Here is a 19,911-nt window from a genome sequence, read left to right on the forward strand (position 1 = left end):
AGATGCAAAACTGCAGAGACTAAATGACTACCAATGAGATGCAAAAGATCTACAAGGACAAATGCAACAGCCACAAAGAAACCTCAAATCACTTCAAAGAAAAGCAAACCCACCACAAAGCAATACAAAAAAGACCACAAACACGCACAAGATGACTGCAAATTAAATGCAAAGCAACTACAAAGACTGAAAGACTAAGAATGAAGAAATGCAAAATAACTGCAAATGACAGGGTAGCCATCTTGTGTGTCTCTCTGGGTGTCTGGCTTCAGTGTAGGAGGTGGGCCTTAATCCAATCCACCTATATGTCAGAATGTATTAAAAGCGGATTAATTATTTAGGGGGGGAAATGATCAAGTCCCTTCAGCCACTTCAACCAGATAGAAAGCTGCACAGCACTGACACTCTGTCTCCTCTGTGAAATACCTGGAGGGGAACAAGTTGATCTTTGCAGTAACAATAAACACATTAGTGATGCTTGACAGGTGATGGCTTCCTCTGGAAACAAGAAATCTCTTCGGTTCACAGTGTCAAATGTAGACAGCTGCCACCGCAAGTCACTTCCCTTGACTGGCATTCCGTCCACTTTCTCCATCAACGTCTCATCGCAGGAGATGTACCGTTTTCCACACGGACGCTACTTTAGCCCGAGTACCAGATTAGTTTGATTCCCAACGGTGCCACTCCTGCTAGTAATGTATGCAGTCCTGGTTGTTGTTGTTGTTTAGCTGTTGACTCCACTGACATTGACTCGCATAATGTGGGGGCCTCATGTTAATAAATTATACACCAACCTCTGTTTCATGATGTGCATGAAATACGGGATGATGAAATTTGGTGAAATCTCTTGCGTCCTGATTATGGCTGCACGAGGTCAAAATTTGTCAAAAGTTTGTCTGTTACTGATTTAACTTCAAATTTAAGTCACATTATTATTATTTTCGGTGTAAATATGAATCATTCAGAAAAAGACACTAAACATACTTCACTTACTTTGGACCAAGGTAGGTTTATTTTCTGTCTAGTAGTTCATTTGTACAAGAATGATTTCCACTTGTATACATATGGAGGCCATTTACAATCTCAGCTGGTAAAGCAAATACAATGCGACATATAATAATAATCTTGCAAAAAGAAATCTTATGTAATCTAACAATTTCAACAAGCGTCTTTATGTTAAACCCCATGCTCCCACGCGCTCCTTCATCCCTAAAGAACATGTGAGTCACAGCAGCAGCTACAACAACGTGTCCATTCAGCTTGATCAACAATGCAATGCTCACTCCCAATTCTTTTTGTATTTTTGGTATGCAACCGAATAACATTAATTCCCAGATTACTAAGCAAATAACAAAGGGCAAATTTCTGAGCCACAGCTTCCCAAACAAATCCTCCTTCCATTCTTTGTACAGTTCATTTCAGTGACGTTTCGTCATATAGGGAAAAACAAAGAAAGTTTTTAATTGGCTATTTTTATATAGAAATAAGCAAAAACCATCAGCATCACTGCATTAATAAAAAGCCTGCAGGAAAATATGTCAGTGATGATGTAAGGTTCAGAAACATCTCAAGAGCTAGAAAACCACAACATATGCAAAAATGATATTTATTTAGCAGTAGTGTAACTGGAGATTACCTTGTTTGATAGCATTTTTGCTGAGGTTGAAGCTACAAACAGCTGGTGAACCTTTCCTGAGTGTAAAGACCAGAAAAGAGGGGAACGGCTAGCCTGGGACTGTCTGAGCAAAATACATCTACCAGCATCCTAAAGCTCACGAAGTAACACATATCTAATTTAGTTAATTGGTACAAAAATGTGTTTGTAAAATTAAAAATCGTGTTGGAGAGGAGGGTGACACAGAGAGCAGGGGTTCCTCCCTTTGCAAATTACGAGCATCGATCGCTTAATTTGCTGCGATATGATGCTCTTTTGAACACTAATTTGTGCCTTTTCTGAATCAACTCGTGGTAGAAATGTGCTTCTTTCTTTCGAAAAACAAAAAAATAAACACTAAATTGAGGAACGAGGTGTCTGTTTGAAACACAATGAATTATAATGCAATAATGCTCTCAGGTATTCTGTGTTGCTTTCAAACTTTTATTCACCTGTAGATCATCCATCCATCCATTCACCCATCCATTATCTACACACCGCTTAATCCTCATTAGGGTTGTGGAGGGGCTGGAGCCTAATATGGACATATAGAGACAAACAATCACACTGACATTCATACCTTAGAACAATTTAGAGTGACCAATTACCTCAGGACTGTGGGAGGATGCTGGAGAACCTGAATAAAACCCACACATGCACAAGGAGAACATGCAAACTCCATGCAGAAAGATCTTTGAAGGCCAAAATGCAAACCGGGGATCTTTTAGCTGCAAAGCAACAATGGTAACCACCAATTCACTGTGCAGCCCACCTGCATGTCAGTTTTTTTTGTTTAATATTATCCTGCAGAGTCAACACACACATACAGACATGACTTACTGTTTTGTCCCTGTGTGTCTTCGTTTGGGGCCGTTAAATGCATCAGCACATCTTTTAATGTCAATGATAAATTAAGCAATCCAAATTAAACTGTAAAGCCATGAACTTTAATAGCGCTGCATGTGTTTTAGAAAGATTTCTGCTCATGTTCAATGGTTAAGTATGATGGAAAGGATTCAGTGATGCATGAGCTCCTAACTCATATTTTGGGAGTAGTCTGACTCACCGGATGTATTCTGCAGGTGCAGCTTTTCCATTTTTCCTCCCCTTCCACTGTCTACATGTTACCATTGTAAAAATCCCCTTTGCTTTGTGAGACAACACCCTCGGAGCAGCAGCTCACCACAAAAAATTTCAGGTAGTGCTGAGGATTTGGATCATAGATTAAAGAAGCCCTGCGACTTTTTTGTGGGGGGTGAATTATCCATTTTGTCCATGTAAGCAGACATTGCTCGTCTCCCTGCGTTGAAATATTTCACCAAAACAATTCCACCATTACTATTTTGCTGGAACGCTGCTGCTTCCTTCACTTTGCTCTGCCCAATATGATTGTGATTGGTTTTAAGAATACAAACAAACCAAAGTGCGTTTTTTTCCCCCCTTATAGCAGATAACAAGGTCCAGTCAGACCACTCTATGCTGCAGATCAGTCTGACGTCTGAAGTCCATGTGTTCTAAATAGCAAGGATTCCTATTCCGAATTACTGTTTCCTGTACAGCTGTGGTCTCACGTGCAGGACAGAGGAAGCCTGAAAGAAAAACTGTTTTAAAAGGTTTGGGAGCCGCTGGGTTCATATGGAGGACTGGAAAATGAAAAATAAAGGCTATAGGTTTTATAAGCTTTAAGAAGAGAGCACATTAGAGGAGGGAGATAGATATGAGAGAGGACATGATTCAGCAGTAGGAGAGGGTGATGTCAGGTACTTCTTAAAACGATGAGTTTTTAAGTCTGAGAGCGAAGATGGAGAGTGACTGTGATATTCTGATTGGAGTAGCAAGGTCATTGCAGCAACAGGGAGCCAGTAGGAAGGGGAGCAGAGTCTCAGTGGACCGTTTACTTTTAATGTGTTCTCATCTGCCTCCACACAAAGCTCTGTCAGGGTCTTAAAAACCCCTCCTGGTCCTCTCGTCTCCTGTGCGGCCAGCAAGTCCTCGGCTCACTGAGAGTAATCAGTGAGTACGGCTGAATGGCCTGCCAGGTCCATAATATTTTGATGTAGTGCAAAACGCCCCTGTTCTTCACAGAACAGAGCGAATACAGATATCAGACCATCAGAGGCAATCGATGAATAGAGGCTGCTGTGGTGATCAATGCTTGAAATACTGTATATGGCTTACAGCTTTCTGGGAAATATGAATGCACGTTTGTGCCGCAGTGCTTTATTTTGTCTTCACCGCTGATGATGTTAAACAGCCGGAATTGCAGAGCTATTAATTCATTATGAGTGTTTACCACCCAAACATCAGTGCACATATTGCCTCAAACAGATCTCACTCGCTTGTACAGATGGAAAACTGATGGACGGATGAGGGCAGAAAAGGACGGCTCAGCTGCTCTCTTATCTGGGTAAAATACTGCTTTGCTTTGTCAGGACAAATAAAACACAAAGCAAGTATTTTTCAAGTTTTAAAAGAAAGCTTTTTCCAGTTCCCTGCTGCCCAAAGTCTGTGCCCTTGAAATGTGATAAAATAATAGCAAAAAAAAAAATCTAAGAGTAGCCTAGTGCAAAGCTGGGATGAGACTCAACCACCAAGTGACACTGACAAGCAGCCATTTGAGGTCACTCAAGCCACATTTTGATGCAGGAAACTACAAACAATACAGGACTGCAGATGAGGGAGATATGCGCAGCGATGAACAATCTGTCTCTGAATGCAGAACTTCGCAAACATAAAGGTTTCCTTTTTTTCACAAGAGAGAACGGTGCTGAATAGAATCCATCAACATGCACACCGTGTAGGACAACATGGCTGAAGCTCAGTGAGAGCCGAGACAGCTGCATTATTCACACAGCTCTGCCAGTCATCGCTGACATGGAGGACAGTGGGGTGACTCATCCTACTTGATAATACATGATGATTGATGTTTTTTGAAACACTAAACATCCCACATGAATAATAAGCAGGGGCCTTATTAGGGGCCGGGAGAGAAAGGAGAAAGGTGGGGTTTTTAACGCCTGTGATGTCCAGTGGGAGTCGACACGCGGTGATGGACGCTGTGAGGGTCAGACATACATCCTCACCTGGGAGGAGGTTATCTCTGAGGAAATTAATGGTGTGTGTGTGTGTCTGTGAGAGAGACGGACGGGCAGAGGAAAACACCGAGAGGGGAGAGAGAAAGAGATTGAGAGCAGAAAAGAGCATTTCCAAGCCGCCACCATCGCACAAACGCCTAACACTATGAATCACCCATCAATATCAAGCAGAAGAAGGAATTAGTTATAATGCTGCTTTCAGCGTGGCTTTACTAAGCCTGCAGATACCACATTTAAACGTGATTAACTGTAATAAAGCTTCAGTAATGCTCATTTTACCTGATTAGTCATAAGACTGACTAGTCTTGTGTTCACAAGTTGATATTGTAGAGCAGCAGGTACTTGATAAGTGTTCCTTACAAGTAAGCAATCACACAGCACATTAGGCATAAAAAGCCCTGCATGAAGAGTGCATGTAAACAGATGTAAATTGATTAACAGTGCACAAGGAAAACATTTCAGTTGCACTTATTTTGTGTTTTTGATGCCACCATGGAACAAATTGCACTTAAATTAGGTAGACACATGATTTTTCCTGCTTCCTTCAATCTCTCATTTTTGACACGATAAACTGTTGCACACAGTGGTGACAATGACTCATAATCTGTTGTATGAAAGCACAAGCTCAACTAAATGTCAACAGAAAGCCCCTGGAATGCTGCTGCAAGGCTTTAAAGGGTTTTTCTAATCCTGGTTGAAACAGCAGAGCCTTCAGTATTTTTCACCCCTCGATCCTCAATGCATCTTTTGATTGTTAAAGGGGGGGAAGGTGCCTCATTAGTATGCATCTTTTAAGGCGCGAGGTCTGCCTGCAGATGCGGGAGCTGAGGTGGTGGGGGCGTGGGAGAAGCTGGGTCAGTCACATGGCCGAGTCTTCTCACAGCATCCCTGCATGCAGAGGATCCGAACGAAAGCAGCGCTCTCTCCTCCTAATTCTCAGATGGCAGCCGTGACCTACTTTCCACAAAGACAGGCTCATGCAAACTTGATGATATGCTTATAACAGAGGAGCCCGACGTGCACCGCCTGAGGTGAGCCTCGCAATGCGGAGGCGGCAGGGGGTCTGTATGCTTGGGACCAACTGGCAGGATGTGTGTTCGCAACTCTGTCCTGGGTGGTTAAACAACATTAGTAGCGATGATGCTGACGCAGCATGGGAGTGAGGATACAGCCGGGTTCTTTAAGGTTGTCAGGATCACCTGAAGCCCAAAGGCAAACAGTTTCAAGACGTTTCACAGTTTAAGACAGGATGGTAATTAATTAATGACTCTGAACAGCTCTGTTCTGAAGCTACAATGACAGATATACAAAATGTCCTCTGTGTTGCATCTATCCTGCAGCTACTGTACTTTCGCTGAGTGCTGCAGCCATTGGTTTTAAAATATTGGAGCTATTTTGGTAGCTGAGTGGGCAGATTGCAACCTCTTAAATCAAATACCTTTCCACTTACTACCAACCATTCTTTGCAACTTGCAAATGCTACAAAAGCGAGGCTCTACATTGAATGTCAGTACTGCTTTTGGTGCAGAAGAAATACAGTCCACAGCTCTGAGGTTTTTTTTTTCTTTCGAGCATGACGGAGTTTTGCTCAAAAGTGAATTTAATTTTATTATTTTGATCAGTGGGTTTGGTATCTGTCGCAAAACTCAAGTTTCATATGAGCACTAATCTAAAGAAGAAGTCAAATGAAGGCCAGTCATATTCAAAAGTCAATTAATTAAGCATTTTCCAAAGAGCTGCACTCAAATAATGAGAAACAGTGCAAGCTGCAGAGCGGTAACAGAGAGTGATTTTAGCTTTATGTACTTAGAATGAAAGCAGATATCCAAGGCGGATATTAGACAGGAGTAATGCTCTGAGGTGCATTCTTTGTATGCAGCTAACAAAGGGTAAGCGAAGTTTAGGTAGACTTTATTTGTGCCTTCAAATGATGCTAGCGCAAAGGAACCTGGAGATCACACAAAAAAAGCCCCAGCAGGCTTGTAAAAACATCTCACCCCTAAAGAGGGAAAGAAAGAAAAAAATCAATAATATGATAACCACAAAGCGAAATATCAAGATGACAAAGAAAAAATAAATCAAGATGACAAACAGATTCAGGTGAGCTGGGCAACAGCAACCCAGACTTCAAAACTTCACAAAACACAGCAGAGATGAGAACAAAGACAAAGAAATGAATAAAGAAGAGGACGGAGACGGTGGGGAGATAAATAAATATATTTGCAGCAAGGAGGGGAAGGTAGTGTCTGAGTGAGGAGGAAGGAGTGTGAGAAGGTTCAACACTTTGCACATCCAGCTGACATCCCGTATTAAAGGGTGGTACAAAACACCTCCGACCGGCTTCCAGCTCACTGCGCCAGGAAACCTTAGAAGTAATCGCTTATTTTCCAAAAAGATACAAGGCAAATAATTTATTTTACCAAATTCAAGCCTTCTACATTCTACAAGTGTTTATTACAAAATAAGCCAGATCACATTTCAAATCTGTCAAAAAAAATTCTTTTGGTTTCCTTGTGTGCTTTTTTAAATGTCTTTTTAAAATTGAATTTGAGCTGCGATGTGATGAATGCTCCTTTACACTGAGTCCCAAGGCTCAGAAATAAACATAGCAAGAAATATATCAGCCACAACTGCACGGTAATTATGGGTGGTGCACAGAATTCATGGTTGGTTATGTACCTCAGTCACGGGTTGGTACGTTTTCAGAGAAACCATCAAAAGCTGCATAAATTAACATTTTTCTCATTATTTTTAAAAAATGACAACAGTCAAAACTGACTGATCGGCCATAATTCTTACTGTAACAGATAAACCACTCGAATGCTGCAAACTGTCAATATGAAAAGTCGCTGAGCAGTTTACCCTCGAGTAGAAGAGAAATCAAATAACAAAATGGTCATTAAGACAAGCGGTGTAAAATCCAACATGTAGAGTTTTACAAACAACTGGTGTGCTCCCAAAATGTTCCAGCAAAAAAATTAGGCCCTGTAAGATTTGTTTTTGGGCTTGTACTACATGTCCTGCACCACTACATGAATACGTTAGTTGATTTCCCGATGATTAAAATCCAAACCTTTGGCACATTTTCCTGTAGCTCAAGGTTAAAGGGGCATTCCACCAATCAGCTTACTTGTGACAAAGACTACTAATCAGCCGGTGAGACTTATTTAGGCCAGTTGTGTAATGCCCTCTAGCTCTGCAGGAGGAGACAGGCATTTAGGAAAGGTCTAATGAAAGGCAGTGTGGAGTTGCATTTTGGGAAATGTAGGTTGTAGGTGCTCCTCTTTCAACCATGTTTTATTTAAGGCCTCTAACTAAAGGAGTGCCCTTTGAAATGCATGATGCAGTCAACAATAAATACTCCACTTTTGGCAACAGCTTCAGTGACATTCTAAAAACATTCACATGCCAAGTCCCATTCAGAAGCCTTACGCAAGCCTTTCTATAGCAGATATTTGTATTTCTGCTTGCTATAGGCTGCCGTCACACATATCCAGTATGTGGGCTGCACATGACTTATAAGAGGAAAAGAAAATGCTGAATTTATATAATGCAGTAATGGTCGGTGTCTGAATCGAGGGACACTTGCCACCCACACAGGTCACCTGAGTGGACCTTGGAAACATTCCTGTATGAAACAGGTTTCTTTGGCAGCCTCAGCAAGCTGCTTTCATGTGAAATGTGCACTTAAAGGTTTCTTAAGATCGATAGGTTAAAGTGAAGCTGTGCTGTTCTAAGATCCGGAAAAAAAAAGAATTTTCAAGAAAATGGAGGAACTTGTATTCGCCCAAACGTATTAGGCAATTGCTGGTGAACTAAGCAGCCAGTACAACAGAGCAGGAACGAATGAACAACATATTTTAGCTTCATTCTGAAGTATGACATTTGAAAGAGACACTTTCTGAACGCATAAGACTCATCAATGTAAATGCAAAATTATGATTTACTTTTTTTAAACGAAAGCTGAAGTCCTTGGAAATGAGAACACACAGACTTTAATGGAGTGGATGATCAAGATTTTAAAGATATTAAGCGATAAACTTCAAGCCGAGGTTGGCAAAGCAGATAAACAGTAAACCGTTTAAGAGTGTGGGACTCTCGGTTTGTTTGCAGATAAACAGATGGCAATTTTACAATCCACATAAATCTCTTTGATTGAAGAAAGAGTTGACATTAAAGAAGCTAAAGCCACAATACTTTCAGTAGAGACTTCTCGTTTCAAAGGCAACAGAGGACGCCTGTTTTCTCACGTTCACATTTAAAGAGAACATGACTGCCTGCAGTAAAACCCCCATATAAGAATATGTGCATCTGAATGCCATCATAAGACATCAAGAGTGTGAAATTTATGCAAAAAAAAAAACACTTTCTCCGTCTTTCTCATGAAAAATTGGGGTATTTTAAGTGCTGTAATTAAATCTGACATTGCTTCTTTGATTTCCACTTCTCCACTAAAAAAAAAAATTCTTTGTGACATCACAGCTTGACAGCCAGTCACAGTCCAATATGCAACCCACACAAGTGTGACATGGAAGCTGGAAACCTAATTGAGAATCGATGTTTTAGTAGAGAACATCAAATCGAGAAGCAAAAAAATCTTGCCATAATTAATAATTCAGTGTTTTTTAAATAAACAATAAGTAGCATGTTTTTGTGTGAAAACTCAGGTGCACAATATTAATCAAAGCATGTGTTTTATATTCCTTATAACATGTCTGAAGGGGACCTTAAAATAACACTTACATAATATGAATCCCTGATATGCTGATGATAATAAAATATTAAATTGACCATAATGTCCATATTAAAGTAGTGCACCTGTTTTGAGAAGTTCTGAGATTTTATCTATTTAATCCAGATGTTTATGTGAAGGTAAGTGCATGGAAAATTGTAAAGTGCTACGCAGTAATTCTGTAGTCAGGTGCCTGTAATTATCTGCAAAATTCTGAATCCACCGAAGATTTGGTTAAAGCTGCTTTTAGGGTTTAGCTGTTTCAATTTTTTATGGTAGTGAAACTGAGACTACAGACAAGTCCTGGAAAAATGCCACTGTATTGCAGTTTTATTGGTATTCTATAGGAACAACAGCAAACTGATAGGTTGACTATTATCACACGATACGAGATGTTTCTTCACACCCTCACAAACCGATTTTCCTCAGCGGACATTTTGACACATTAAAGCAGGACAAAAAAAACACACACACAAGTGGAAGTAAAAGCATCAACAATGAGCCAGTTCCATTCTGTGTCTTTGCAGTCTGTCCCAGTGAGGCAGCATGAACAACTCCACGACCTTCCTGAAGTGGAAGGCAGCCATCATTAATGTGACTGACACCTGTGCCTATTCTGCAGTGACAAGTTAAAATGTCTGCCGCTGAATGGAAGAATCAGCTTAAGAGCACCAGAGACGGGAAGGCTGCAGGGCTGGTGTTTCTCTAAGTGCACGTTGGAGACGTTTAGCGGTTGACGGCACAGTAATGACTGTACAGATCGGTCCAACATTTCAGCCTCCTCATACTAACCTGGCTCACACAAAAAAAAGCAAACAAAATGAGGCAAAAACGTCATCACCAGAGGTGGAAACACTGATTGGATTCTGAAAACAAACGCGCACCTGCGCTCAGAGCGCTGCGCTTACACACACCCGTCGAATGCTTCAGCTGCTCTCAGAAAACCGTTTTTTTTTTTTCCCTCAAGTATCACAGCAAGGCCTTATCTTATCCACTTCAAGCAGTGATGCCTCTTGTGATGAATTTCTAATGTGAGAGAACTGGAAAACTATTATCTGGACTTGGCAGTTTTCTTTGGCTGGCCAATCACCGCCTGCACCCCCTCCACAGTTCCTGCTTTGGCTTTCTGTCTCCATAAATTGTCCCTGTCTCTTTCTGTGCATTTCTTCAGATGAATGAAACAGACTTCTTGCATCTTCCACCTCACAAAGAGAAAGGATCAAGGACCATTTGTGCTGCATGTGGCCTCAGTCTCTCGATGCTCTGTATTACTATGGATACCGGTTATTCTTTCTGACCAGCTTGTCTTCTGGCCAGATAATAAATTAGCATCGTGCAATAAGCTTTTTCTAATCTGATTCGTGTTAGCAGAGATGCTTGCATGCGATTGTGTGCTACTGTTTTTTCACCAAATGAGCCCATTATTATGCTTTTACACATGATAATCACTAAACACTGAGCAGCTGATTAGATAAATAATAAATTAGCTGTATGAATATATAGATAAATCAAGTGCGGATGGCACATTGACCAGTACATCCTCTGATCAGCTGTCATTGAGCTGCTCGTGCTGCTGGCTGGAGGTTGCCATCCATGCTGAGCAGCAATAAAAAAAAGACAAGAAAAAGTGCCTGCTGCTGGCGAGGGGACATGAAATGCACAATTAGTCCTGGGTCAGTTGCATTAGGTTGTCTCAAAGGCAAAAAAGGCAATCAGTGCGTGACTTTGTGCTGAATTTGGGCATTTTTCACTGAAAACCTAAGAGGTGGCTGGTGTCAGTGGATGACGGGAGGGAGATAAATGAGCTGACAGTGAATGGAGCAGGTTCCACAAAGAGGAAATCTCTCCACGTGGGTCAGCCCCCAGGGTCACGCTAATCACCAACAACGTGACCTCTGACCTTTCCTGTTGTTTGTTTTTAATGCTGCTCAGCTCCAAGCCTGCTGCTCACCGGGACCAGAGGAGGGGGAAGAAGTCTCCCTGACAAACCAGTCACGTAAATGACTCCTGTGTTCTACAGAGAGCACTTGATTCCCAGAATATAGAGGGTACCAGGCTACCCTCTAGTGGCACAAGGAGGCGATGAACCGTGTCACAGAATAAGTTGTTGTCTGCCTCAGATGGATAAAGGGTAAACGGGATACCAAAACTGATGGGAGGAAAAAGTCCTTTGTGTGAGTAAGATGAGGCGGAGGAAGCCATGCGGGGAATTCCAGTGCGTTAACGGGAGATGTTTACTTTATATGCAAATCAGCCTCATCGACACCAGAGGTCTTATTTTAAGGCCCGAGCTCGGCTTTTCGTTCTTTCGTTCTCTTTTTTTTTTTTCCCTCCCCTGACTTTTCAAGAAAGAAAGCTTTGATGTTGGCAGGAAGGATCGATGCCAGGGAAAGAGAGAGAGGAGAGGAGAGGAGAGAGAGGGAGGGAGAGAGGATGCAGAATGAAAATGTACTTCTGGGGGTGTGTGGGTGTGAGGATGAGGGGGGAGGAGGGGGGAGGCTGGATAGCCTGCCGTCATCATCTGTTTTATAAAAAACCCCAGAGAGAGGGGAGAATAAGGTGGGGAAAAGCCACAAGTGACGGTTTTCCCATCATCCCCGCTGCGCACCGCATCATCTGGACATAACAGGGCTAAAGTTTGCCCGGGTCGCTCCTCACAGGATGCGGGGGCTCTCGAAAATGTAACTACTTGACCTTTACTGCACCATTTATTTCTGTTTCATTTGGCACAATCTGTCGGAGCAGTTGCTCGTTACACGAGGACGGGAAGTCGGGGCGAATGCGCGATCCGAAGCTTCTCCGCAACATCCCCTCATCTGTGGCTCCCCAGCCGTGTAGGCCTGAGGTGCTGCTGCTGCTGCGGAGGAGCAACTTTATGGGGAGGGGGACACACGGTACCAAATAAGAGAGGAGGGGGGGAATTACACTGCTCAGGCTCAAGAGCAAAAGGAGCAAGTTGCAAAAGGCTGCGAATGATTAGTGTCAGTGCGCACGGAGAGGCGGCGTAAGCGCATTCCCCCTCCATCCAGGAGCGGTTATCTAAGATGGTGTGATCATAAGAAGAAGAAAAAAAGGCCACTTAGGAGAAGTGTGAAAAGTGTCAGAATGCAAAAATACACACCAACAAGTCAGATCAGTGCAAAGAAAGCGGCAACCAGGGGGCTGAGATGTATTAATGATTCACAAACGCGCCACACAAATCCGCAGCTACTTACATAGTGGTGATGTTTTTGAATAACTCCGCTATGTCAACGCTGGTCCCATTGCTCCCAGTGTCTTGCAGGGCGAGTAACGGGAAAAACCTGCCGTTGTCGGACTTATTGCAATAGATCTCTGTTTGAGAGCAGCTGCAGGTCGGCGGGCAGTCCAGCATGGAGCTCAAATAGTCCTGGAAAACACTCATCAGAAACAAAACCCTCCACCAGCAAATCCGGATCGAATGAAACCATAGATCCATGTCTCCGGGCGAAGTGGGGAGGGGGGGATACAGAAAGAGGTCCCGATGTCCTCTGGGTTCGAACAAAAACGAAGAGAAGAGGAGAGGAGGTGAGTGGGAGGAAGGAAGGAAGAAGGAGGAGGACGGTCGGTGCGTCTGTACAGAGGATGCTCTATGCGAGCGGTTCTGCCGTGGATGGATGCTGTAGTGTCCTTGCGCGTCAGAGATTGGGTGAAAGGGAGAGGGAGGAGGAGGAGGAGGAGGAGAGGGGGGTAAAAAATAAAATAATAATGAAAAAAAGAGAGAGAAAAGACACAACCCCCCCAAAAAATAAATAAATGAGCAACGCAAACAATCAAAAATAAGAAAGCGAAACGGTGCGAGCTTCCAGTCGCCGTGTCAGCCTCAGATTCATGGTGTTCCCCGGAATGCCGAGCCGTTGCTGCCGTCGTCTCTCTCCGAGCAGGACCAGGACGACTGGCTGAAGAGCGGAGACACCAGAGGAGAAGTTGGAGCATCAAGTCCCTCCTACCGGCTACAGTCGTACTGACACCTGCAGAAACTGCATGCAGTCAACAGTGATTACAGCCACACTACACATGTAGGGACTGTTCAGCACACAGCAGAGTCACCCAATTCAAATGTTGAAAATGAACTCAATAAAACGCCAGATTAAAAAACAAATAAGTAGACTTATTTATTTTAGCCTCTGTAAACCATATTTCTCACAGCTGCAGAAAAAAATGCACAAAAGGTGTCATAATTACCATGACATCGTTGCTGTGTTTTTAATTGATTTTTATTGTTATGTAATATTTTGTATGAGAATCATGCTTGGAACCAACTGTGGGAGATTTACTTAAAGATTCCCTCCAGGCACGTCTTTAAGAATAGGATAGATGCTAGACTTTTTAATCATTATTTGTCTCGGTTGTTTTTATATTTGGAAGAAAAAATATCTATGACTTAGTTAAAAATAACGAAAGTTACATCTACCCCTGGGCTGCACAGTGTGGTGGTGGTTAGTCCTTTCGCCTTGCAGTTAGAAGATCCCCGGCTCACCTCCCTGTGCATGTGTGGGTTTTCTCCAGGTACTTCCGTTTCCTCATCCAAAAACATGTGCAGATTAATTGGTAACTCTAAATTGTAAGTGTTAATGCGAGTGTGATTGTTTGTCAGTATATGTAGCTCTGCTGTAGACTGGTGACCCTAAGTCAACTAAGATGGACTCCAGCCATCCCTCAACCCTAATGAGGATTCAGCGGTGCATAATGGATGTATGGACATCAGTGGAAAAAATCAAACATAATTCAAGCTGACATGCTTCAGGCCTTTTAAAGTTCATGTTTAGATTTTAGGTGAGTTCAGAGAAACTTAAACCAGAAAACACCATGTTTAGTGTCAAACTCTGGACATACATTACTCTACAGCTCAAACATATGGACCACAACACAGTTTTGAGTGCAGGCGTCTTTAAAGGATAACTCCAGTTTATTTTAGCCAGGGCTAATCTCCATTAATGTGGCTACTGTGGCTCTATACGCCATGCTAACTTTGCACTCTCCACCTCTACTGTAGACATTTGGGGAATTCATGGACTTGAACAAAACAGCATGAAAGCAGCAGGGAGCTTGTGTAAGCTCCCTGCAGCGTTCCTGATGTTACATTAATTATTTTAAATGTTTCTTTTCAAGTCTTACTAAAGGTAAACAAAGAAATTAGCAGGATGGAATGGCCATTTTGCTCACTTAAGGCCAGCTCATGTTTTCTGTGTCCGCATGTTCATGTGCAGCTCCAAATTTGTGACCCCCATGGACTCTCCACACTGCCATCACACTGACTGTGCATGCAGCACACAGACAAATGGTGCTTATAATGATTGCTTGTTGTGGGGAGAGGCTACTCTACACTTCATAAACAACATTTATTAAGTTGTGACTGACATAGTCGATTGCTGGACTTGGGAAGTGTTTGGATTTGTACGTGCTTTCCAAATGCTGCAGGAAGCTTTAAAAATCTCCAGATATTTTGTGCTATGTCGTCTCTTGTGCTCAACACTCCTCAGGAATATTTGCATTGTAACTGTGCTACAGCACAATATCTAACCAGCTGCTCTATCCTACAAAAAGCACAAAGTCACAGTCTTTACAGCGATGTGAATGTGTAGAAGATTAATGCAAAGCAACTGTAGTATAAACAGAACTACATGCACGTAGTTTGCATCGCTCATGTGGCAACCTTTGACTGGCTTTAATTGTTTTCAGATAAACCCACAATGGCCACAATAATGGGAAATGTGCCAGGTTGAAATAAATCATCCATCCATCCTCATTAGGGTCGCGGGGGTCTGGAGCCTATCCTAGCTGACTTACGGTGAAAGCAGGGGAAACATAGACAGGTCACCAGTCTATCACAGGTCTACATATAGAGAAAAACAAGCACACTCACATCCGTGGAAAATTTAGAATCATCCATTGACCTCAGCATGTTTTTGGACTGTGGGAGGAAGCCGGCGTACCCGGAGAAAACCCAGACATACACAGGGTGAACATGCAAACTCCATGCAGAAAGATTCCAGGTCCAGGCTGGGAAACGAACCGGGGATCTTCTAGCTGCAAGGTGATGGTTCTAACTACTGAGCCACTGTGCAGTCCCTTGAAATAAATCAACATTCTCTTTTAAGTAAAATGCACTGTTTATTATCTATGAAATTTCCACCATGAATAAAAGTTGTCTGTTTACAATTATACTTAATGTCAACCTCCAATCAAAAAAGGTTTTTTGGGGGGTTTGTTTTATTTTTGCTACTCCCTTGGATGTTTGAGTTTCACAGTGCAGAATGATGTAAAGGGCTGGTTTCACCTTTATCTGCTGGAACTTTGATAGTCGATCATGGTCTACCGACTGCAGACAGCAGAAGTAGATGTTGTGTTCTGTTGATGATTGTCCACAGAAAAACAGTTCTGTTTCTTGAAAGACATATCTGAGCTGGATTTTCTGAATGGCAGTTTCAAATGCTGAACCGAAAACTAAATTCCATTCCCCACCATTGTATCGTTGGCATTTCAGAGTCTCAAATTAAATCTGTCTAATATCAGATTCCTCTTGTGAGAAGCCGGAGCGTTCTCATTTTAGTTTTTATTATATTTGTGTACCTTTTGTGCCTTTCAGTAACTAGAGTGAAACACAATGTTAAATGAATGTGAAGAAAAAAGCACTTTTAAGCACAAAAGAACAATAAAACAAAGCCTAGTTTACAGACTTGTATCCAAAAGCACCGTAGTAGCAGACCATATCCATTATTTTCCTTTACACTTAATTTATGATTCAGGAAACACAAATATTCCTGCTATACATAAAAAGCAGACACAGCTTTGCATTGACCCAATAAAAGTCAGTAAATTGTGTTTTCACAGGCTGACTGTCGGCTGCCTTTATTTTTATTTACTTATCTGATTAGATCAACTCATGCTTGCAATAATAGCACTACTGCAAACATTATTGCATTTAAGCAGCAAACCTGAAAACACTCTGTAATAATCTGCTTCATCTGCCCCTAAAAATCATCCAGAGGAAACGGTATTTGCTGAAAAGAGAAATACATCGACAGGTTTGACGGCGGTGATTCATCCTGAACTCGACCTGCTGATTTCGCTGTGGAAACTGTGAATCTGTGCAGCAGCTCAGATTTTACCTTGTACAAACTACTACATGAGATCACAGTGACATGTCAGAAAATTGAAATAATTAGTGAAGCCACATGCTGTGCCACAAGCGTAAACTGCACACAGCTCCTCTTTCAATTTGGAGATTCTATCGATCCTGCTGCTGTGCGATGCTACAGCTGATTAGTAAAGCCAAAAAAAGAAGGTGACATTTAAGAGCTGGTAGTACTTTAGATAGAGTGATGAGCTAAGTAACTGGTAAAGGTCTGCAAACATATTAAGATCACAGCATATTATTCAACGGATTTCGTGGAATATAACAAGATAGTGACTCACAGTACAGTGCTGCTTGCTAATGTTGCTTCTAATATCTCCTTTTTTCATCACAGGGCATGGGCTGCTGTAAATTTGGTTACTGCATTGTATTTTAAAGCTTCAAGACACTGAATATTCGTCAGTGTTGCACTTGCACATGTGATTTAGAAGCTTGAGAATGAACTCTTTGTGAAGCAGCAGACAAGTCAAAACCAGGCGTAAACTAACCGTGACGTCACCCGTTGGTTTCAACGCCAAGAAAATGAAGCCCCGATTTTGGTACTTCCTGGTCGCCGTTTTGGATTTTTTGGAGCCAGTGACGTAAAAAGCGTCATCAAACAGACTGGACCGGAGAGCAACTCGGGGCAGGATTGGCTGAGGACTCTCTTATCTCGCCCACATTTTACCGCAGAGGCTTCTGTTGCTGTCTATCAAGTATAGCCACGCCCCCTGGCTCCGCCAACTTTAAGGATTCATTTAAAATTCAGTATTGATTTATTTTGAGATCGGCCACCTGATCTCTCATTTTGACCATGAAAACTAACGGGAAAAAAATCCTGAGCTGTAGAAAATCAGTCTATCAAATTTTATTTTTTCCAAAAATGAATTGGGGTCTATGGAGCAAAAGCTTTTTGGAGCCAACCCTAGTGGACGGCGTGATATTGCAAGTTTTTGACACTTCCGGGTTGGCTTCAATTCTGGAGCCAGATGCTACGTCCACTATATATACAGTCTATGGTCAAAACACAGAGGGGTTACCAGCAAAATGCATTTGAAGTTTCATTGACGAAAGTATGTTTATTACAAAATGCGGCGGAGTTATGTGACAATCAGAATGTGTGTGTCCGTCTGTTACTTTGTCTGTCTTTCTGTGCGCAGCAATACTCAAAAAACAGATTTGGATGAAATTTTCAGAGAAAGTCACACAGTGATATGGCACAGTGATTTGTTAAAGATTTCTGTGTCAGTGCGAGATAGCAGTACAGCATCACTGTAACAATGTCAACAAATGAACACGACGTCAGCTGCCTGCTAAAAATCACATGATTGTGATCCTACTACAAATACTCCGCTGTGGACTTATCGGGACTTATCTGTCGGAAATCATACGACTGAGCAGCCTTGGAGGAGTACAGCGCTCTCTGAGTGACTTTGCTTTTATCAAGCTTTTATACTTCTGTCTTGACTAATGACTATTTATCAGATCAGGTATTATATACACTACCATTCAAAAGTTTGGGATCCCTTAGAAATGTCCTTATTGTTGAAAGAAAAGTATTTCTTTCAATGAAGATAACATTACATGAATCAGATATAGAGTCCAGACATTGTTAATGTGGTAGTCGGAAACGGTTGATTTTTAATGGAATATCTACATGGGGTACAGAGGAACATTTCCAGCAATCATCACTCTTGTGTTCTAATGCTACATTGTGTTAGCTAATGGTGTTGAAAGGCTACTTGATGATTAGAAAACCCTTGTGCAAATATGTTAGCATATGAAAAAAGTGTGAGTTTTCATGAAAAACATGAAATTGTGTGGGTGACCCCAAACTTTTTGAACGTTAGTGTATGTTCTTCTTTGTGTTCAGTTTTGCTTTTGCTTGTTCGGTTCAGTTTTTTTCAGGCAGACAGAGTTTGAGCATAGTTGTTTTTAGGTGATGTTTTTATGGGTCAGTGCACTCCTGTTGCCGATTTTTTGTTAGTTTTTCCATTTCTGTGGTACATAAAAAACCTTTCTTGAGATTTGAAATGCCTGCTTGTCTGTACATTTGGTCCTTAAATAGTTCTGTCATAAAATTAAAGGAGAAGCTTATGGTGGAAACCATGACCGCCACAGTGGTCTAATGGTTATGGTTAATCGCTATAGATTTCCTGTCTGACAATATCAGAAAAAGGCAAAAAGATCAGAAGAATTCCAACACCAAGAGGGGAAATATTAAGTAGTGGATCTGTTATGTGATCAATGTTTCTGTAAGCAGTCACAAACCAAACATCTTGTGACTGTTCTTGTTTACAATGAATAGGTAAAGATAGATTATTTGAAAAATTCAAGTACAAGCACTTGTGAATAGTAAGAGAATTTAAAGAAAAATATTCTCTCAACTCGTTGGTACCAATGTGAAGTGAAAAGTACTTCACCTCCACTGGCAAAAAAAGAAAAGAAAAGAAAATGTGTGTATCACAATATTGTGAAAGGAAACAATATCTGTTTGTTTGACTTTGTTTTCTGACAGCTAGGAAACCCTAGTTTCAGTGAGAGGCTGGATGAAAATGATTTAATGTCAAATGTAATTATCAAGGCAGTTTTGAGACAAGATGACATCAAATTAAATATGTCTTGTCATTTTTTTTCATTTTTCTTATCTGAAACAGCACAGAAATATTACTGTTAAAACACAGCTTATGTTTTTATTTGAACAACACCCTCTCTGTTAAATAATGAGCTGTATTTACAATGATTTACCGGAAATAAACAGCATAAGTACAGCATGTGTACAGTGTGTGATGCTATTCGCCTTTGTGTAAAATATACAGATCCATCGCTTTCCTGTTGATTTTGTGCAGCTTTGCTTGACCATTTTTCTCTAATGTGAATCATTATACACTTTTCCCAAGCATGTTCATTCAACTTAATGTAGAAATGAAGATAATAGAAGGAAAAGCCATTTAAAAAGCTAAAGTAAATAGCCGTCTGTCAAGTGAATACACACACTAGAACCATGCCCAGAATACATCATGAATTTTCATCAAATTGAAATAATGTCTGCTGGTACAGTAGCTCACACTGTTGTCTCACAGCCAGAAGGTTTTCTGGTTTGATACTTTTTTTCTGTATGTCCAAAGAGATGCATGGTGCCTTAAGCTGGTGATTCTAAACTGGCTGTAGAAGTTAGTGTGAGTGATTGTGTGTCTCTTTGTGTTAACCCTGTGATGGACCGGTGAACTGTCCGGAGTTTAAACTGCTTTTTAAATGTCAGATAAGAAAGGCTCCATGACTCATACAGGTTAAA

The 19,911-nt window shown here is 41.4% G+C and overlaps 1 protein-coding gene across 6 annotated transcripts in view; it reads right to left on the minus strand.

Annotated features, from left to right (window-relative positions):
• The window catches only part of ntrk3b (neurotrophic tyrosine kinase, receptor, type 3b), a 236,453-nt gene extending 223,043 nt beyond the window's left edge, over positions 1 to 13,410 (minus strand). For 2 of the 6 annotated variants that reach the window (XM_051941541.1, XM_051941537.1), the window contains exon 1: positions 12,697 to 13,410. In XM_051941541.1, the coding sequence (XP_051797501.1) occupies positions 12,697 to 12,938 (242 nt within the window). In that variant the 5' untranslated portion in view covers positions 12,939 to 13,410. The remainder of the gene's footprint in view (positions 1 to 12,696) is intronic. The other 4 variants (XM_022200629.2, XM_022200628.2, XM_051941545.1 and 1 more) reach the window with 3 other exon arrangements.
• Positions 13,411 to 19,911: the final 6,501 nt, after the last annotated feature.

The sequence above is a fragment of the Acanthochromis polyacanthus genome, chromosome 2 (genome assembly GCF_021347895.1).
Source record: "Acanthochromis polyacanthus isolate Apoly-LR-REF ecotype Palm Island chromosome 2, KAUST_Apoly_ChrSc, whole genome shotgun sequence".
NCBI lineage: Eukaryota > Metazoa > Chordata > Actinopteri > Pomacentridae > Acanthochromis > Acanthochromis polyacanthus.